Here is a 19,774-nt window from a genome sequence, read left to right as displayed (position 1 = left end):
TTACAAGTAGGCAGTGCTGCAGTTCACAGGATGTGTTATCTAACTATTATTAAAGAGATTTGGCAAGGGTGTTCATCAGGGAACATGATGTTGTTTAAGCTGTACTTAAATGATTTAGCCCCCTGTTGTATTTTTAAAAACTCCATCCCCAAGTGTCAGGTGTTAAGATACTAACAGATCATTCCAAGCCTCCTTTGTTCTGGGCTGAGGGGGTGTGTTGGATGTGAGGGTGGCAGCCAGCAGAGAGCCCCAAAACAGGGTGTTCAGGGGCCAGGGAGAGGAAGGGTCTGAGCCCCACTGCCATCACCTGATGGCATTGGGCCCATCCAGGCATGATTGCTGTGCCAGCTCTGAGCTGTTACCACAATCTCCCTGTCCCCTCACTTGTCTCTGACAGTATGCTTTACAGGGCTGCAGATGGCCCTACTGTTTCATTAAACTCTGACGGGCAGTGGCCAAGATGAGGATTGCACCCTAATTTTCTATATGGAGAGAATGCAGTATTGTTGTCGATAACTAAGGTATGGCTGTTTCCTTACTGTTAAAAGGTACTATTAAATATCAGTTATGATAAAACCAACTAAGGTATGGCTGAGACATGCTTTTAATTTTTTCCCCTTACTGTTAAAAGGTACTATTGAATATCCGTTATGATAAAACCAAGATTATGCTCTTTTCCAGACGTGTTTTGCTCTTTTGGTGTGTCAGTACTTTTATTTATTTATATTACAGTAATCTGAATGTGAGGTTACCAGAGCCTGGATAACTTTTGTTAAATTATCATCATCATCGTCATCTACTTGTATGCTGCCTTTCTGTAGTAAAGCCATGCTCAAGGCGGATTGCAACCTCAAAAAATTACACAATGCATTCTAACAGTTACAAAACTAAAATAAAAACAAAATATAAATCGGCAAACAAGAACAATGAACTCATGAAAAGGTCTCGGTGCACTAAAATTAAGCAATCCCCACACAGTTCATCATAATGTCTTAACAATAAATATCCAAAGCCATAGTCCCAAGAACAGCAAAAATGCATGGTTGAAATTAAATCTTGACCTCGAAAAGAACTCCTAAAAAATATCCCACCACAATAGCCTATAGGCATCCTGAGCAGTAAATCTTGCAAGACTCAATGCAGGTAAGACTGTCTCTGGCCCCTTGAGCAGTTGCTGCTTTTGTAGCTGGAGTCAGTAGTCCCTCCATACATTGCAAAGGTTGATTTAGATCATGGGACTCCACAAATATTATTGAAGGCTTTATAGGAGGGGTGGGGAATACGTGGCCTTCCAGATGTAGCTATCATCACTGACCACTAGTCCTACTGGCTGGGGCTGATGGGTTTATTTTTTCACAGAAATAGTTCTATGCTGCTCTCTCGCTAAACATCAGGGGGGCCACATAGCAATTAGGAGCACACTTCAAGGCTCCCGTTGATTCCTTTGCAGGTGCGCCTTTACTTGAGCCACACCTGTCGTCACCTCTGATGCAAGTGTGGTTTGGGGAAAACAGCCTCGCAGGCCAAATTAGGAGCTGTCTTGGCTTAATTTGGCTTGTGAGCCAGAGGTTTGCTGCTGCTGCGCTTAGCAATAATCGCAGTTTATTGTTCCTGCTAGGGGAGGAGTAAAATAGGGGCGCTATGCTCTTTCATAAACCAGGGTAGCCAAAGTGGCGCCCTCAGGATGTTGCTGGACTACACTTTGCATCATCCCCAACCGTTGCCCATACTGGCTGGGGCTGAGGACTACCCTAATCCAGGTGAGGCTCTTAATGCATTTGGGATTATGAGTAAAACTCTTCTGGAGTGATCCTCTGTGGGCTCCTGATCAACAGCACAGTGCTCGGCTGTTGAATTTTCACCACACTGGTTCCTTTTACATGCTTTCATGCAGCAACCATACCCTCTCTCTGCAAGGAAGCTCCTTACCAACACCTTGCTCCAAGAGCAAAATTATACCAGTCCAGGAAGGGCTGTAGTTGACACACCAGCTGTAGCTGGAAATAGACGCTCCTTGCCCCTGGTGCCACTTGGACTTCTTTGATAGCATAGAACAGGAATGTGGAACCTTTTTGGTCCAGCAGGCCATATCTATCTCCCTCCATGGATGAACTTTGACAGATGGGTGAGAGCACACACCTGTCAGTTGTCTGGCATCATAATGATATTACCTGATTGACAGTTTGGTTGCCCTGCTCTCTTGTCAAAGAGGGTCTGTGGGGATATGGAGAGACAGTGACTTTGAAGCACTACACAAGGCTTGTGAAGAGCTGATAGGTGGGGGACCCAAACTTCCTTTTTGCAGGGATCATCCATATTTGCAAGGTCCCCAACCAAGCAGACCAGAACTCACTGCCCATCATGCCTGCTTTCTGCAGGGTTTGGCTGCATACACTAGTTCCCTTCAGGGAACTAACTCATGCAGCCAAATCAGATCGTATGATGTCAGTTGTGGGGCAGGTGGGCATAGTTTGGGGAAAACCTCTTTGTGTGCCAAATGGAGTGGCCTTGTGGACCAATACTGGCCCGTGGGCCAGAGGTTCCCCAGTCCTAGTGTAGAGTCAAGGAATATCTGAAGTTATAAACCTATTCTAGCATTGGCCATTCCTCCAAATCCCAGACACAAGAACCACCCATCAACAGTGCTTCTGTCTTGTCAGGATTCAGTTTCGGTTTACTGGCCCTCATCCAGCCCATTACTGCCTCCATGCTCTGAGCCAGCACTCACACAGGTTCACCTAATTCAGATGATATAAAGAGATAGAGTTGGAGTGTCATCTGCATATCGGTGACCCCAAGCACCAAATACCCCGATGACTCCCCACAGCAGCTTCATGTAGCATGGAAGACAAGATGTAATACTGCAGGACCCCACAGCATAATTGCCAAGAGATGAGCAGCAGTTTCCCAAAGCCACTCTCTGTAGGAGCAGAACCCTGCAGATAGGAGCAGAACTACAGTACCAGATGCCCCCAACTCCCTTTTTCCTTGGGCTGCAGTCAGAAATGGCTTGTCAAGTGCCACTCACTAGGTGGGAGGGGGAGGGTTAGAGTGGCAGGGAGGGTTGTGCCGTGCAGGCACACTGGCAAAAGTGCTGCCTCTCCCCTCTCCCTCCTGGTAAGCGGCAACAACGTTACTGCTGGCAACCTAGCGGTACAGCTCTGCTGTACTGGACAGACTGCTTCTGGCCAAAACAAAATAAATCTGTTTTATCCCAGGTGATTGATTATAAGAGCATCAGTGCTTTTTTCCTGATGAAAAAGTACCATGGAGTACCATTGCCTCTTCTTTTGCTGCCATCGGCAGCTGTTTTGTGCTGGTGGCACCCACGGCACTTTTATCAAGATATGCGTACTGGCAACTCATGTTTTTTTTAAAGCACAAAAAGCACTGCAGAGCTCTGTAATATCTGTCCAGAAGATTTGTTCTCCATGCCATTTGGAAGTTGCTAGGATTGACAAGGAGGCTGTGCTTATTACTTGAGGTCATTCTTTGCCCTCAAATACAGGAAAGCATTTTCTTCAGGCTTCTTCTGAAAGCTATTTTGGAAGGAAGTTTAAATGGAATTCTATTTGTGAACTGTTTGCAGTAGTGAAGAGTTAGAATAGTTGTGCTATTATTGTACAAGCTTTACGGAGATGAAAGCACCAGACTTATTTGTCCTCTGATTGCTCCCTTCTCAGGAAGATCTTCAGAGTATTATTTGGCCTTCATGGGCATGGATCTACAGTCTTATTTAACTGAATCAGTTCCAAAGTTTGTATCCAAGCTATTAAGAACTGCAAGCAGCTTTTACAGAATTGTTAATGGATTGTGGTTGTTTTTAAATCTTGCACTCGTCTTGTTTGAACTTTTGACAATGAAAAGTGTATTGTTAGTGAGCCTTCCTTTTTTGTGTGTGAATCTGCTTCCCATGCAATCAAATAGTTGGTGATTTTGGAACTTGAAGGTCTGTGGACAAGCTTGAATGGTCATCCTAGAACCTTTGTGCAGGTTAGCCAGAACACTGGAAGATGGGCACAAGATTACAGCTTACTGAGCAGTTTGGTTTATTTATTTATTTATTTAATTTAATTTCTATCCTGCTCTTCCTCCCGGAAGGAGCCCAGGGCAGCAAACAAAAACACTAAAACCCACTCTAAAACATCTTTAAGAACATATTAAAACAAAACATATTTGAAAACATCTTTTAAAAGAAAAGCTTTAAAAACATCTAAACAAGTAACTCCAACACAGTCACAGACTGGGATAAGGTCTCTACTTAAAAGGCTTGTTGAAAGAGGAAGATCTTCAGTAGGTGCCGAAAAGATAACAGAGACTGTGCTTGTCTAAAATGCCCTCTCCACTTTTTCCTTTATAAACTCCATACATGAAAGGGCTGGAGGGAAGGAGCTTTGAATATTCCTGAGAAGGCCAACCACCCTTCCAGTGTATTAGGGAGAGGGCCTTCTCAGTGGTGGCCCCCAAATTATGGAATGATTTTTCTGATGAGGTGCGCCTGGCGCCAACACTGTTATCTTTTTGGCACCAGGTCAAGACTTTCCTCTTCTCCCAGGCATTTTAGCATGTGTTTTATTCACAAACAGGTGAAAATGTGAAGAACTGAACTTAAGACTGGAAAAATGAGAAACCAAGAGAAACTAATATTGACAGATTTGCCCATCCTTATTTCTGGTGTGTGTGTGTGTGTGTGCAATGGAAGATACATCATAAACCTGAACTCACCAAGGATCTATTTCATTAGCTCAAAACTATTTTTTTCAGCTTTGAGAAAGCCATTTCTTGTCCACTGTTTCATTACCTTCTCATCTCTCTGTGTACCATATAGACCCTTTTAGTGTGTGAAAGGGGCTATCTTATAATTTCAAATGAGAGGTCTGTTCAAGTGTTTATTGAGAAAGTCTAATCCCTGCTGTACACATTGAGTTAAATGAGCAGCATCTTAGTGCATGCTGTGTGTGGATATGGGCGTAAACTTACTTTATCTCCACGCTGTTCCAGAATTCCATGTGCTAAATCAGCCTCAGCACAAAAGCCAGTTTCAGAGGGAAGGATGGGAAAAATAACTGCACTCGGTCCATGTCCCCTGTGTTGTCTGAGGGAACACAGCACATTTATGGTGTCAGAAGCTTCAGTCTGAGTCCCGCTTTAGCAGAGCTTGGAAAAGTTACTTTTTTGAACTACAACTCCCATCAGCCCCAGCCAGCATGGCCACTGGATTGGGCTGATGGGAGTTGTAGTTCAAAAAAGTAACTTTTCCAAGCTCTGCGCTTTAGGCAAAATGGAAAATGGAAAAACTAACTGCCCTTGGAGTTGGACTGTGTGAGATCCTATTGTAGGCTTGTGTGTGAGGTTGGGGTGCTTGTCTGAAAGCTCTTGTGCTGAAAAATAAGCCTATTCACATAGAAAAGGAAGTGGCAAGGCTAAAATACATAAGATTGGTAGGTTTTGTGACAACGACTCTGAGGATGCAGGAAACCGTAAAATGTACACATACAAAGTTTAAGCAAACAGAACTGTCTGACCATGGTCTCAAGCTGTTTCACTGCCCTTTTTGTGTGCTTAGATCCTGGCAAATGTTATCATATTTATCTGTGGGAACCTGGCAGGAGCATACCACAAACAACTGATGGAACTTGCTCTACAGCAAACATATCAGGATACCTGCAATTGCATCAAGTCACGGATCAAACTGGAGTTTGAGAAGCGGCAGCAGGTAAAGCTCTTCTCAGGATTTCATTTACCCTTCTTTTTCCTCCTGTTCTTTGTTTCCTCTTGTTGGATGTGCAAAGACGATGACTGATCAGGCAGGAGAGAAAAAGCTCTTCAGAAATCTATTTAAGACTGTTGTTTGTGGGGCACGAGCATTGTGCTGCTATGTAGACAAGGGGCAGGGACCAATAACAAGCCAAACGCATGTGCAGGTCAAAACAGGCCACAACTTTATTGGTTACAGCAAAGTAGGCAGAGTTGGCATGACATTGGGGGTAGTATCACAACCCATTCAAACAGCATCCCTGCTGTTTGATACCCATCCCAGCATAACTGCTGAGTCTGCATGGGTGAGAATGTGGATTCAGCACTGGATTTTTCAGTGGTCTTTGCAGAGTGATCCTGTTTGCTCCAGACTTCAGTGGCTTTTCCCCTACACTGGGTATTTTCCCCTTGACTATTCCCTCGAATACATTGTTCTTTTATTGATTTTACTCTCAGCACAGATTTCTAGGAAACACTTTATACCACCACTTTGTCTGTGCTAACTTAGACTCATAGTATATACACAACTTTGGCTATTGTGTTGCATGCTTCTTCATGTTATAGATATCTGTAAATTCCAAATACAGTATACTTTCTTAAATTAAATAAGCCAAGCAGAAGCCTGAATGTGTAACTCTCTATTTAATTTAAAAGCAATAAAAAATAAAAAATACCTTAAATGTCTACTTAAGATACTTTCTGAAAAAGGATTTCCCCTGAAAGTTGATCTAGTGAGCATCAATCAGTTCAGATGCAATTTAAAATAATTTCTTCCTCGGGCAGAATGGCTCCGAGGACCTGTCAGTGATTGTGGACCTATCAGACACCATTCTGGGTGGCCAGGCTCTCCTTTGGTCTAGAATATTGGCTTTTAAAATTATGAATGGCAATGATGAGAGCAGAACAGCATGTCAAGAGATTGCTGTCCAAAATTGCATTCTTCTGTCACGTTCTAAAGTTCAAGCAAAATGGGGCCTGAGATCAAAAGGAATTACAGGGTCAAAACTTTGTTCTTCACTTTCCTCTAATCCTTCAGATGCTGCCCACATCCTGGTTTTCTCCTGACACATTGCTAGAATACAAAATAAGCATATGTCTGTGTCATTTAATCTCATTTATTGTTTCTATGATGAATATAAAACACATGCATAGCTCTCTCTTCTTTTATATGTTTATAATGCACATATATATTTAAGCTCTTTTAGCACATATATTTCAGCTACCCTATAAAATTGTTTGCCCCACTGATAAACTGTTGCAGAAAATAAACTAAGGCACTTTGAAAGCTTTCATGCCTGGTTTTGACATTGACAGGCAGTTAGCATAATTACCCTTCTTTGTTTCAGGTGTTTTGCATCTTATGACTTATAAGATGTTTTGAAAGATTTTAGCAGGAGGCGGTGTTAGTAACTGAGAGAGCTTACTGAATGTCGCTTTCAAGGAGGAGGCAGGACCCTAATAATAATGGGCTTAGAAACAGGACTCAGGAGCTGTGACAAGTTTAAATGAACAAGGTAACAGATCAGGACGCTGGATGTGTAACTGAAGCAATGCTTTCTTTACTAGAATGAAAAGTGCTTTTCAGCTTCTGTTAAAAAATGAATCCAGTAGCAAAGACTTTCATTCTGAACAAAATGGAATTTGTAGATCCTGAAGGGAGAAGAGCCTGTTAATAACTAGTGAAACATTATTGCACTAAATTTATACATAAAATTAATTCATTGTTAAATGCTGTCTACTTCTGAACAGCGAGACGTTCAGGGCAATGCTATAGGATTTAATTTCCTTTGGATGAAAGAGAAGTGGAGGTTTCATGTGTATTTCTTTTCTTTAGAAGAAAGATTCCATAGAGACCCCGTGTGCCTGTAGGTTTGTGCTAATGGGTCATTTAGCTTCGGGTTGGGGTTGGGGTGGGCAATTTTAATCAGGAAAAAGGCAAGGAGGGAAAGAGCTGAACCCTGCTTGTGGCGCTGCAATCCAAGTCTGCGGGCCCAGTTGGCCTCATCTCTTAGGCTGCAATTGGAATGAAATATAAAGAGACAGAGATGTACTCCATCTTAATGCGATTTAGCTTGACCCTGACATGCTCATCAGGGCATGATCTCTGCCCTATCAATAAACTCAGGAAATGCCCATGGTCAGCATTAACATGGTTGTATTAATATGAGTGGGCTCTGACCAGTCATCCATAGTGACTAGCCCACTGAACCTTCCAGTACTATAAATGTTAATGCCTATAAAATACTGCACTCATTTTGTATTTCAGCAAAATATATTCCCCAGGCATTCATATACACTGGCTTATTTTTTTTAATTCAGGTAAAGATGTTTTAGTCAAGCTAATGCTCAGGACATCAGAAGGAGATATTCTTTTCAGTTCTATGGGTTCAGGGGAAGGAGGAGAAAAACTGGAGATAGTTGAGCCAGGCTGCTAGGGTGTTGGCTTAGGAGAGTCATTTTCATTTCAGATTATCTGCCTAAGAATCTTGCTTGTCTGCCACCAAATTCTGCCTATTGCTGGGAATACTGGGTTCAGATCTAAGGCATGCTCTCAGTTCATATGGAGATATTGGACAGGCCCATTGGGCTACACCTGTAGCAGTTGAGAGTGTGTCCATAACCTGTCCAACATCCTGTCCCACCACACACCCTGTAGCATTGCATGTTTAACAAACTGTGCTTACAGGGAGTCTTCCAGCCTCACTGTTTTTCTCATCAGGGAACTCCTGATAAGCTCCCAGAGCTTCCTGAGAACACAGTTAGAAAACCATTGACCCTGTGATGGCACTTTCCAGCCTACCACATGACTACCTGGGAAGTGTTTATAACTGGAATGGATCTGTGCAAAAGTGTTAACTCTCAAGTCAACTATGAATAAACCTCCACCTCCCCTTTTCTCCCTAAGACCTTGTGACTCCCCCATGCTCCTGTTAAAACCCAGACAGAACTAGGTTGCTTATGTAACTGATGTTCTTGAGCTGGTCATCTGTGCAGTCACCCATATGGGTTTTAGTGCTGGCACAGAACACACTCTGGGATCTTTTAAATCTGGTGCTCCCACCTTGTGCCCTCAAGAAGATTTAACTCTATCTCTATGTGCATGCTTTGAGGAGCAGGGGCAGGACAAATGCCTTCTTGGTTACTTCCTCATTGACAGCCACAGGAAAGGTTACCCCCTTGAACCACTTGAAAAACGTTAGCAAGCCCTTTTTAGCAGGCAGAGGCAGGGAAATATTATTTACTTGTGCAGACAAAATCAGGATTCTGAGGAGTTGCCACTGGCATAGAGAAGGCAGGGTCAAGGGCTGCTTTCCCAACAGGATTACTTCTGCCAACTCTCTCTTCTTAATAGTGTTTATGCTGCAACCAGAGCTACTACTCTGAGGAGCCTGCTTCTTAATAAACATGCATAGGATTGTGCTGGTAATCTGTGCTAAAATATTTAAATAAAACGTCTAAGAACTTCCATTTTATATGGCATCATCAATATTTTGCAGAATAACAGCAGCAAAAAAGAGAGGCTCCTGTAAGCAGCTTACAATCCAAATTTTGAAGAATATCCAGAAATGCACTTACATGTACTTACTCTTGGTTTTTGTAGGTGATGATGAGTAAACAGATAAGCTGAAGGCATCAGTGGAAACCATGGGTTCTGAGGGTGGAGAGAGAGGTGACACCACATAAATGCTCTAGGAGGAAATTCAAGGCTTAAGAGACAATGAGAGAGAATGAGCAGAGTAGTTTAAACAAGCAGGAGACTTGTTTGACTGAGTCAGTAGACAGTAGCAAATGGTGTGGTGGGGCTTACTTGACCTCCCAGCAAGCGAGTCACTGCTGCTTACTGGGAGGGGCATGGTGGTGGCAAGGTCAGCACAGTGCAAATGCACCAACCAAGCTGATTTGATGCTCCTGTCAGTGCGTTTGCACTGTGCTGCGCTTGCTGTCACCTTGTCCCTCCCAGTAAGCAGCAGGGACTCACCTGCTGGGAAGTCAGGTATGTGCCTGCGCTCCACCATGCTTCTACTACTGGTAGTAGAGTTGGAGGAGCAAAGCAGGAAGGGATATATTGGATTTGAGGGCAGAGAGATTACAGTAGGAGAGAGTGAAATCTGTTATTTAAGGAATATGTTTCACTTTTGTCTGTTGTAATGTTTTGTTAGGATTGAAGGTACCAAGCCAACCAAGCTGTTTCCCCAATTAGATAATTTATCTAGTGTTGTCAAATGAATTAGCATTGATATATGGAAATTTGTTGGCCTCTGTATCAGAGCTGTGCTTTGGTTCTGAAGAAAGAGATGTGCCTGAGGGTTAAAATATTTTTTTTGCCTAATGCGGGAAGGAGAATAAATAGGCACATCAATGCCTTGTCATGTATCTCTGAGAAATGCAGCCTGTTCTGTGTTGCCCACATTAGAACTGACACAAAGGTACTGTGCTGAAAAGAACCTCAGGGAGTTAGAAAACTACATCAGTTGTGACAAATGCAGCTAACACCCATATCTATTTCACCTCTCACTGTTTTAATGTGCCAGGAACCAGGAGAATGGCTGCTGAGGAAGGAATATGAGGTAGTGGTTAGCTCTCAAAGGCTTCAAATTACCTCCCAAACACCAGGTCAGCAACTAATTTTTAAAAGGGGACATCTTTTGAAGTGGATGAATGCTGAAAGGCCAGTACTATTGGCTCTTTCCACTGATTCCTGTACAACATACATACAGGAAACACTTCAACTCCCTCTTTCTCAGAGCTTTGGCAGAAGCCTCCCAGGTGAACTCTTCATCGTTTTCCATGTAAACAACAGAAGCTAACAGTAGCTCCTCTTTGAACAGCTACTCACTCTTTAGGTGAGATAAACACAGAGGAAAGCAAACTTCAGGCTTGCAGAATCTACTTTGTATTTGACTGGAACCCCAGGATCCACCATTTGGAGCCAGGAGCAAAAGACATCTGCATAGAATTAATGAATAGGGTGCCTTTGAGCATTTGCTGATTTCTTCTGAGTAACAACAGGGTTGAGCTCACAGTCCTTCTGCATAAAAATCTATTCTTCATTATCCCAAGCTTTCTTCATTTCAGCAGTCTGTTGTGTGTGTGCATTTTGCAGGGGGAGCCATTTTATTGTTGCTATTGTTAAACAATTGAGCATCAGAAATCCTTGCCAGAAATCACCCAGAGATCCATTAGCAGATCCCGATCTACCTTCCACCCCACCCCTGAGATAAGTGCAGAAAGGACAAAGAGGACTCTGTTGAAATCCCTATGTTTCTCCTGTGCATGGAAAAGCTGATCTCAGGTGGGGTAGCTAGCTCCATCTAGCGGTTGAAGGCAGAAGACTGCTAATGCATTTTTTTCACAAGGACTTCCTGCTCCGCGCAGCTCCTTACTTCAGTCCTCTTCTGCCTTCCACCAAGATCGGTTGATTTCTCTCTGCTCTGGGGTTCAGGCCTGTATAGTTTTGTGTTTCTTAGTTGTGTGTTCATTTTTTTCCCTTTCTCACTGTATTTCTTGCTTGTGTATTTTTTTTAAAAAAGTTAGAGGTTTTTTACTTGGAGTCCCCCCCCCCAAGGGACTTCACAGTGGAAATAAGCCATCCGCAAGGTGGGCACTCCTCCTTTGTTCTCTTCAAAACCAATCTGGTCTCCTTCGTGGGATCCAGCACCCCCCCGAGCCTTGGTATCTGGGTCGTGGCTTAGCGACCTTGGCAGTAAACGGCTGAATGGCCTCCTAAGGCCCCCGGCGGGAACAAGGATACGGACTGAGGCTGGAAGTTATCTCCCTTCCTCCATCCAAGTTCATTCCCTCTCCTCTCTCAACGTCTCCAGACAAACAGGAAAGGACCCTACAAGCAATTGCCCACATCTTGCATATTGCAGCAATAGAACCTGTCCCAATAGGCGAGAGGTTTTCAGGAAACTACTCTATATTCTTCACCGTTGTGAAAATAGACGGATCTTTCAGGGCGGTACTCGATTTGAAGAACTTAAATCAGTTCATAAAATACCACAGGTTCTGCATGGAGACTTTGCTGTCAATTAAGGAGGCATTGAGAAAGGGAGATTTTCTCTCATCCATCGATCTGAAGGAGGCCTATCTACATGTCTCTGTTTTTCTGCCCCACAGACGTTACCTCCTGTTTGCAGTGGGGGAGGATCACTTCCAGTTCAGGGCCATGCCGTTCGGTCTGGCATCTGCCCCCAGAGTATTCACGAAGATCGTAGTTGCTCTGGTGGCACACGTCAGGACGCAGGGGGTCTTACCTAGATGACTTTCTGCTCTGGTCTCCTTCCCTCCACAAGGTTTAGAAAGATCTGCACATCACCCTGGCATGCCTGAAGGATCACGGCTTCCTCGTCAACCAAGCCAAGAGCCAGCTTTGTCCATCCTGCTGCATAATACACTTGGGAGCCACCATAGACTCGCAGCAGGGAGTCATAACGTTGGCACAGGACAGAGTGAACAAGATAAATACAGCTGTAGTGCAACTTCTAGCTTCACCAGTGGCTGATCTTATGCATCTGGCAGGCGGACCTTATGCATCTGGCAGGCATCTTGGGGTTGGTCTCAACCTATCAAACTATGCCATGGACACATCACCACTCGCAACCACTACAGTGGGTGCTACTACCTTTTCAAAGTGACATTGCAGCCAGATGTCACCGGAGGGTGGCACTGTCTCCAGTTGTCCGTCGCTCCCTGCTGTGGTGGATGCACGAACTCAATTTACTAAAGGGAGTACCTTTCCAGGACCCTCCACGGACCCTGATCACCTCAGACACCAGCCAGCTTGGGAGCCATTTGCGACGGCCAGATGATACAAGGGACATGGTCATCACAGGAGGTGATACTTTCAATCAGTCTCCTGGAACTTCGGGCAATTTGACTGGCCCTGAGGCACTTCATGGAGGTCAGACAATTGGGGGCGGTGCTGGTCAGGACAGACAATGTATCGGCCAAATTGCATTTGAATCATTAGGGAGGCACATGCTCCCCACAACTACAGAAGGAAGCTGCCCCACTGTTTCAGTGGGCGGAGAAACATGTGGACTCTATCCTCGCAGAGTACCTCAAGGGGGAGGACAGCTGCCAAACGGATTGGCCCAGCAGACAGAAGGTACATCGGGGAGAATGGATCACTCAATGGCCTTTCAGGAAATAGTGAGACGCTTTGGCACAGTCGAAGTGGACCTATTTGCCACTCACCTCAACCACCAGGTAAAAAGATTCTTTTCCAGATACGTGACACCAGAGGCAGAAGGCATAGATGCTCTGATGTCCCAGTGGCCTCAAGGACAACTCTACACTTTCCCACCACTTCCAATCATTCCCAGGGTACTTCAAAAGATCCGAGCTGAAAAGGCAACAGTTCTACTGATAGCTTCTTGGTGGCCAAGGAGACCCTGGTTCCTGGAACTCCTCAATCTGTCGAATGATCCTCCGTGGCAAATTACACTCAGGGAGGACCTGTTGTCACAGGGACAGCTTCTTCACCCAGACCCTGGTTGGTTGGCGCTTCATGTCTGGAGATTGAGAGGAGACCCCTCTTAAAGCGAGGCATTCCAGAACAAGTGGTGAAAACTATGATGGCCTCAAGACGCCCTTCCACCATTAGAATATATGAGACTACATGGAAGGCTTTCTCGTTGTGGTCGCAAAGGTAAGGTCTAATTCCAAGGAAAGCAGGTATCAACAAGATCCTCTGCTTCCTGCAAGATGGCTTATCTTTGGGTCTTAGGCAAAAAATTCTCAGACGTCAGGCTTCAGCCCTTTCAGCAGTTCTGTCTACATCTCCTAAAAAACTGCTGGGATCTCACCCGTTACTCAAACGTTTTCTTTGTGGGGCAATGGCTTCAGCACCCCCTACAATCCATCGTTACCCAACTTGGGATCTACACAAGGTGTTAACGGCCCTTCAAAAGCCCCCTGTTGAACCCCTAAGTCAAATTTCTCTATGTCTCCTATCCTTTAAGGTCTATTTTCTTGTGGCCCGTCCAGTGTCTGAGTTGAATGCCCTTTCTGTTGACAAGAATTTCTGTGCGTTTCATCAGGATAGAGTAGCCCTACGTACTGTTCCCTCCTTTCGTCCTAAAGTACTGTCTACCTCCCACTGTCAGCAAGAGCTGGTACTTCCTTCCTTCTGTCCTAATCCTATTCACCCCACAGAGAAAGCTGGATGTGCGAAGAGCCCTGAAAGTATATCTCTCTAAAACGAAGCACCTGCGACAGTTTGTTTGTGTCATTTCACCCAGCGTCTTTAGGGAAGAAGGTGTCTCCATCCACGCTCGCTAGGTGGATCAAGGCATGCATCACACTGGCCTACACCTCATTAAAGTTAGCCCGGCCGGCCAGGATAGTGACCCACTCAACTAGGGCAGCAGCCACATCAGCAGCATTCTCATGCCATGCATCTATCATAGGGATTTGTAGAGCAGCTACATGGGCCACACCTAATACTTTTAATAAGTATTATACGATCAACACATATGCCTCAGCTGAGACAGCCTTTGGATGGAGGGTGCTGCAGCACATTCTCCCAGATCACTAGTATGCTCAGCCCAGCGATATTCCCACCCTACATGGGTCAGCTTTGGTATGCCCCACCTGAGAGCAGCTTTTCCATGCACAAGAGAAAAGACATTTGGTCTTACCATAAAACGGTTTTCTCTGTGCATGTCAAAAGCTGATCTCAGGGCCACTCCCTAGGAGAGCTGGGCTGCCGTCACCATTTTTTCATCTTAGGCCTACAGCAGAGAGTGTATGAGTGCTGTTGTCTACTCTTTTGTGGCTGTGGTTTTCTTTGTTTTTCCTCCTTGTTGGTTGGCTTGTCATCAGGAACTGAAGCAAGGAGCTGTGCAGAGCAGGAAGTCCTTGTGAAAAAAATGCATTAGCACTCTTCTGCCTTCAACCACTAGGTGGAGCTAGCTACCCCACTTGAGATCAGCTTTTGACATGCACAGAGAAAACTGTTTTACGGTAAGACCAAATGTCTTTTTTATGCTGAATGAAGAAGAAACTACAGAGCTCTTTGTCTGCTTCTTAGCATGAGTGACAAAAGTGGCTAAGGTGTGGACAATAAGGGGGCATCCTTGGGATCAGCAAATATGCTGCAGACCAGATACAGCCACCAGCTGCCTATGTGTGGTATCTTTGGTGTTAAGAACATAAAAATAGAAGAGCCCTGCTGGATTAGGTCAAAGGCTTTTCTAGTCCAGCATCCTATTTTCCACAGCGGCCAACCAAATGCCTCTGGGAAACCCACAAGCATGACATGAAGGCAGTTGTCCTCTTCTGCTCGTGATTCCCAGTGTGTGGTAGTATTTAGAGGCATGCTGTATCAGATCTTATACAGCCATGGCAACTGGTATCCACTGATAGTCTTATCCTTTATGCTTTTGTCTAATCCCCACTAAAAGCCATCCAAGTCAGTAGCATCAAAGCATTGTGTGACAGCAAATTCCATAGTTTGTTTATGTGCCACTGTGTGAAGTAGTATTTCCTCTTGTCTGGAATCTTCTATCATTCAGCTGCATTGGATGACTCTGGCTTCTCATAGTTTGAGGAAGGGAGCACAATGTGTGTCTATCTGCTTTCTTCATACCATGCATAATGTTGTACTAAAGACTTACTCTACCATGTTAGACATGTATGTGGGGATCCTTATGTGTGCCCAACCCACATATGATGATTACCACACCTCTTTATGAGGGAAATGTAATGTTGTGCATGGAGATGACCGTGTGCTGTTCTAAGTATATGCCTAATCAACCCCTTATGCCCACACACACACTGTCACGTAGATCTATACCAAATATTGCTTTATTACAAGTAAAGAATATTTAAATCACATGCACAGTAATTAATGTGCATTTTGTAAGATTGCAGGACAGCATTTCTAACTAGTACATTCATACACTTTATTAATCTAAAGAAATAAGGTGCCCTAATCTATATCAGAAAGCAAAGTGGTTTGAGCATAACCATTTGTTATGGGACTCAAGAAAGATAAGGTTAGAAGTGAAATTATATGCCTCCCATATTGTTAGAGCGGTTCTGCAGTTAGATGAACTGAAGGACCCAATCGGGACCCAAGGTTTAAGATCCAGATTTCTATACCTGCTCTCCCCTTCTAAACCAACAAGTAATCAGGCAATAGAGGTCTCATCCCTTCTTGATTTGATGTCCAGCGCTAAGCTGTTCCTTGAGAGCGATGTAGAGATGTAGATGGTCATGGGACCCATAGTGTGCTACCTAACCTGTACAAAACCTCAACCTTAAATTGGATGTACATGTGAAATGGGAGGGGGAGTGCTGATGTCACAAAAGGGGGTAAAATTTTTTCAAATAATGTAAGCTGTATGTTTCCTGCCAGGTATGCTTAAAGATTATAATCTATGTGAAATGCATAGTGTAAATTATTGCATTTGGAGTAAACAAACTTTGTTTTACTAATCCAAACATGCAGTAGAGACTGGAGGCGCTGATATTAGTGGAGCAGTGAATCTGCTCTGGGTTTAGCCCAAACTTTCAGGGAGCTGTCTAAGGTGCTGAACCTATTTGGAGGATTGGTTTCAGCACCTTGGACAGCTTCTTAAAAGTTCAAACTAAAACCCAGAGCGGATTCACTCTGGAGCTACCAGTCTCCACTGCTTAACATGTCATAAATTAGGTCTGGATTTACATTTGTGCTTGTTTGGAGGAAACCTGTTCCCTGAGGAGGCTTTGGGAGCTTTTCCTAGTCATGTCTTTACCATGTCAATTATTACTGATACTTGCCTCCTTGTAATTTCTGGAGTGAAAAGGAATGCCTCTGCATTTGTCATCACAAACAGGTGTGAGGATCACAGAGAGGCTGGTCCCATAATGCAACACAAGCGACGCTAATACTATGAACCAAAGAAAAGTTTATTCAAGCACTTCCCTGTTAACAGACATACCAGTTGGTGCAGTTGGCAGGTAGTCCCAGATGGTGTCTTGATTAGGCGTCTACTTCTGGGTTTTGTTATGGGAAAGTCAGTACCTAATTAAAGAGGCTCTAGATGTCCCTCATCTCCCTCAGTTTCTGCCTGAAATATGAAACGCTGTGCCTGCCCAGTAGATCTGCTTTTGAGTTAATACACCACTTCTCAAGAACCTTGTGAAGAGATGCCACAACTCTGCAGGCTCATGGTCAGGCTGAAGTGCTTGAATGGTGGATTCTCAGCCTACAGTTTGTCCCTTTATGATGTGTCTCTCCTGTTCTGAACTTTTCACAGGTGTTCTCTATGCACTCAGAGACTAATTGATGAACAAGAGAGACAAATAGGAGATAATAAGGCCAAGTGGAAAGTAAATGAACAATGACAAATTGCAATGTTGTAGACCCTACCTGTCCAACCCAGAGACAGATGAAACAGGCTGAGACGAGGGGATGTCTTTTTCTCGTTTTATTAGAGTTATGGTTACATCCAAAGCAGTGCACTTCATATACCTGTCTACCCTGACTCACTGCTTTCCCTAACTATCCTAGCTAAGCAGTCTCTGCAGCATGTGGGGAGAGTTGACTCAGCACTAGAATCTTGAGAGGCACCTGCTTAAGTAGGGAAGGTCTTTGTGTGTAAACGATAGCTCCAACGGAGTTTCACCCTCTGAGAGTCTCTCTTCTCACGCCTCCTCACGCGGGGTGAGGAGGGGTGAGCCTCATACAACCCATCCGACAGCGGGGCTTCACTAGGTGCCAGTGCGGGCTCTGAAAGTGGGATGCTGATTAGCTGGGAAGCTTTTGAAGTGCTTGGCGGGGATTCCTGCATGGGGGTGGATGGCGCAAGCGAAGGGTCGCTTCCCAACAGTCCAGGTGGGACTGGAACTGTCTCGATGGCGGTGCTGGCCATTGGAGTCTGTGGGCTGCCAGAACCCTCCCCGCTTGTCTCCCTTCCTCCAACACCCCAAGGAACCTCATCCTCATCTCTCCCTGATCTAACTCTCCCTGTGTGTGTCTGGGGCGCAACACTGCCAAAGGAATTTATATTCCTGGAAGCAAATGCTTGTAGCAGAGGGCATTAATATATGCCCCTGGGCTCCTACTGTGAAGAAGGGCTGGATATAAATCTAATAAATAAAATAAAACAAAATAAAAATTAATTTGTAAGGGCCAATTTTGAGCAGAGGTGTGAGTTTGTGCAGGTTTGTGTGTCTCACCTTCCTCCTCCCTGCTGCTTGTCTACCCATAAGGAAAAGACACTGGAGGAGGAAAGATTATGAAGCCAACCCTCCCGCCCCTGCCCGGTCAGTTTTCCATAGAAAAGTTGGGGTTGGGATACAAACAATAGCACATCATGTTTTGCCCCAAATATCTTTGGAAGAAAATCCATCCTGCTGTTGCTCATAGGAAACATGTTCATAATACTAAACACGTAACTAACATTTTCCTTAGCAAATGTTCCTTCTTTAATCTCAATTGAAGCCTGGATCTTTCTGTTTTTCCTTTTTCAAATCCAGGAACGTCTCCTGCTTTCTCTGCTTCCTGCTCATATAGCCATGGAGATGAAAGCTGAGATCATTCAGAGGTTACAAGGACCCAAAGCAGGCCAGCTGGAAAATACAAACAACTTTCATAATTTATATGTCAAAAGGCACACCAGTGTAAGGTATTGCTTGGTACAAACACTTGCCAGTTCTCTGTGCTGAAGTGCTTTAGTTAGCATCAGTAGCAAAATGTTTTAATAACGACTATACAGAATGTAGGGGGAGGAGGCTACCTTGTTCTTTTCTGTGCTTTCTGTCTTTCATCGGATACAGATGTATGGGCATGCAGATATAGTAAGTTGATTCCATAGAACTGTTAATACAAATAACCTTTGCAAACCTTGTGACATGTTTATTTTGGGAAGACGGCTGGATTTAATTAGGCATGTGAAGTTTAAAAGCAATCCAGAGGCCGAAATATTATTACCTGAACAAATGGTCGTAAATTTCTCATGGGAAATATGGAAATCAAAAAGAACCCTTTAAAGTTGCTGCAAGGTAACTTGTGTGGCTGCAGTCAGCACTGATTAGCATGACCACTTTCAGGTGATTCTCAGTGTGGCAAAGCTGGAATGCTTCAGCCTCAAGGGTGAGGGTGGGGGTGATTGGATGTAATGGAACAGTCACATCGGCTGGTTTATTCAGGCTCTGGGCCCATGGTGCCTTATTGAGGCCTTTGCAGGTACTGATCTTCAACTGAACAGTAAGTGGCCGATTCTAGACACAGGGATACAGAGTACACATACTGGAGTGGCAGGATTGCCTCAGACTCAGAAGGACCGGAGAGAGCCACCCGTGGTAGATGCAGAGAAGGCAGGTGTTGCTGAATATTACTAGCTTAACTATGGCATCTCTAGCAGGTGAGGGGGAGCCTTTTTTCCCTGTCAAGGGCAGCATTCCCTTAGGGGTAATCTGTTGTGGGCTGCATGCCACGTGTTGGGTGGGGCCAGAGGCAAAAATAGTTGGGTCTGCCTCGCTCTCTCTCTACCCAGTGGGCTGCTGACTAAGGCACAGATCACTCTTGCCAGAAGTCTGAACAGATCCCTTGCAGAGGTCTTCCTCTGCAGTTCCATTGCTCCATCTGTCTCAGCCTTTTTCCCTGCTCTACCTTCCTTCTCTCCTTTCAGGTTCCTCCCACCTGCATGAAATTAGGCCAGGTTGTCTATTCTTTATTAAATGAGCTGTTATACCCCCAAACAGTGCCTGATGGCTACTAGTTGCCCCTGTTTATATGCTAGTAACTTGTCCTTCTCTTCAAAGAGGTCTTCTGGAAGTTCAGCTTCAGGCCTCAGTGTGGCGGATTGCGGCGGGGGACACACAATTCTTTCTGGGCAGACAGTCCTGGCTCAGGGGCAGGCTTAGGTGAATGGGGGCCAGGTCACAACACTAGGCCATCAAAAATAGAGGTGTGAATTATCCCTGAGTGAGTTCAGTATCAAAATATGGTTGTGGGCAAGTTGAATCTGCTCCTGTTGGGGTGTTTAGTGCATCCACCACTCTTGTTTGTTTCTACAAGGAA

The 19,774-nt window shown here is 44.5% G+C and overlaps 1 protein-coding gene across 5 annotated transcripts in view; it reads left to right on the top strand.

Annotated features, from left to right (window-relative positions):
- Window positions 1–19,774, top strand: part of ADCY2 (adenylate cyclase 2) — a 260,383-nt gene that overhangs the window by 155,604 nt on the left and 85,005 nt on the right. For all 5 annotated transcript variants that reach the window (XM_061588160.1, XM_061588151.1, XM_061588133.1 and 2 more), the window contains exons 4-5: window positions 5,567–5,716; window positions 18,229–18,377. In XM_061588160.1, coding sequence (XP_061444144.1) covers window positions 5,567–5,716; window positions 18,229–18,377 — 299 coding nt within the window. The remainder of the gene's footprint in view (window positions 1–5,566; window positions 5,717–18,228; window positions 18,378–19,774) is intronic.

Source organism: Rhineura floridana, chromosome 1, assembly GCF_030035675.1.
Source record: "Rhineura floridana isolate rRhiFlo1 chromosome 1, rRhiFlo1.hap2, whole genome shotgun sequence".
NCBI classification, from domain to species: domain Eukaryota; kingdom Metazoa; phylum Chordata; class Lepidosauria; order Squamata; family Rhineuridae; genus Rhineura; species Rhineura floridana.
The sequence above is the reverse complement of the archived record's forward strand: the minus strand, read 5'-3'. Positions and strand labels throughout refer to the sequence as shown.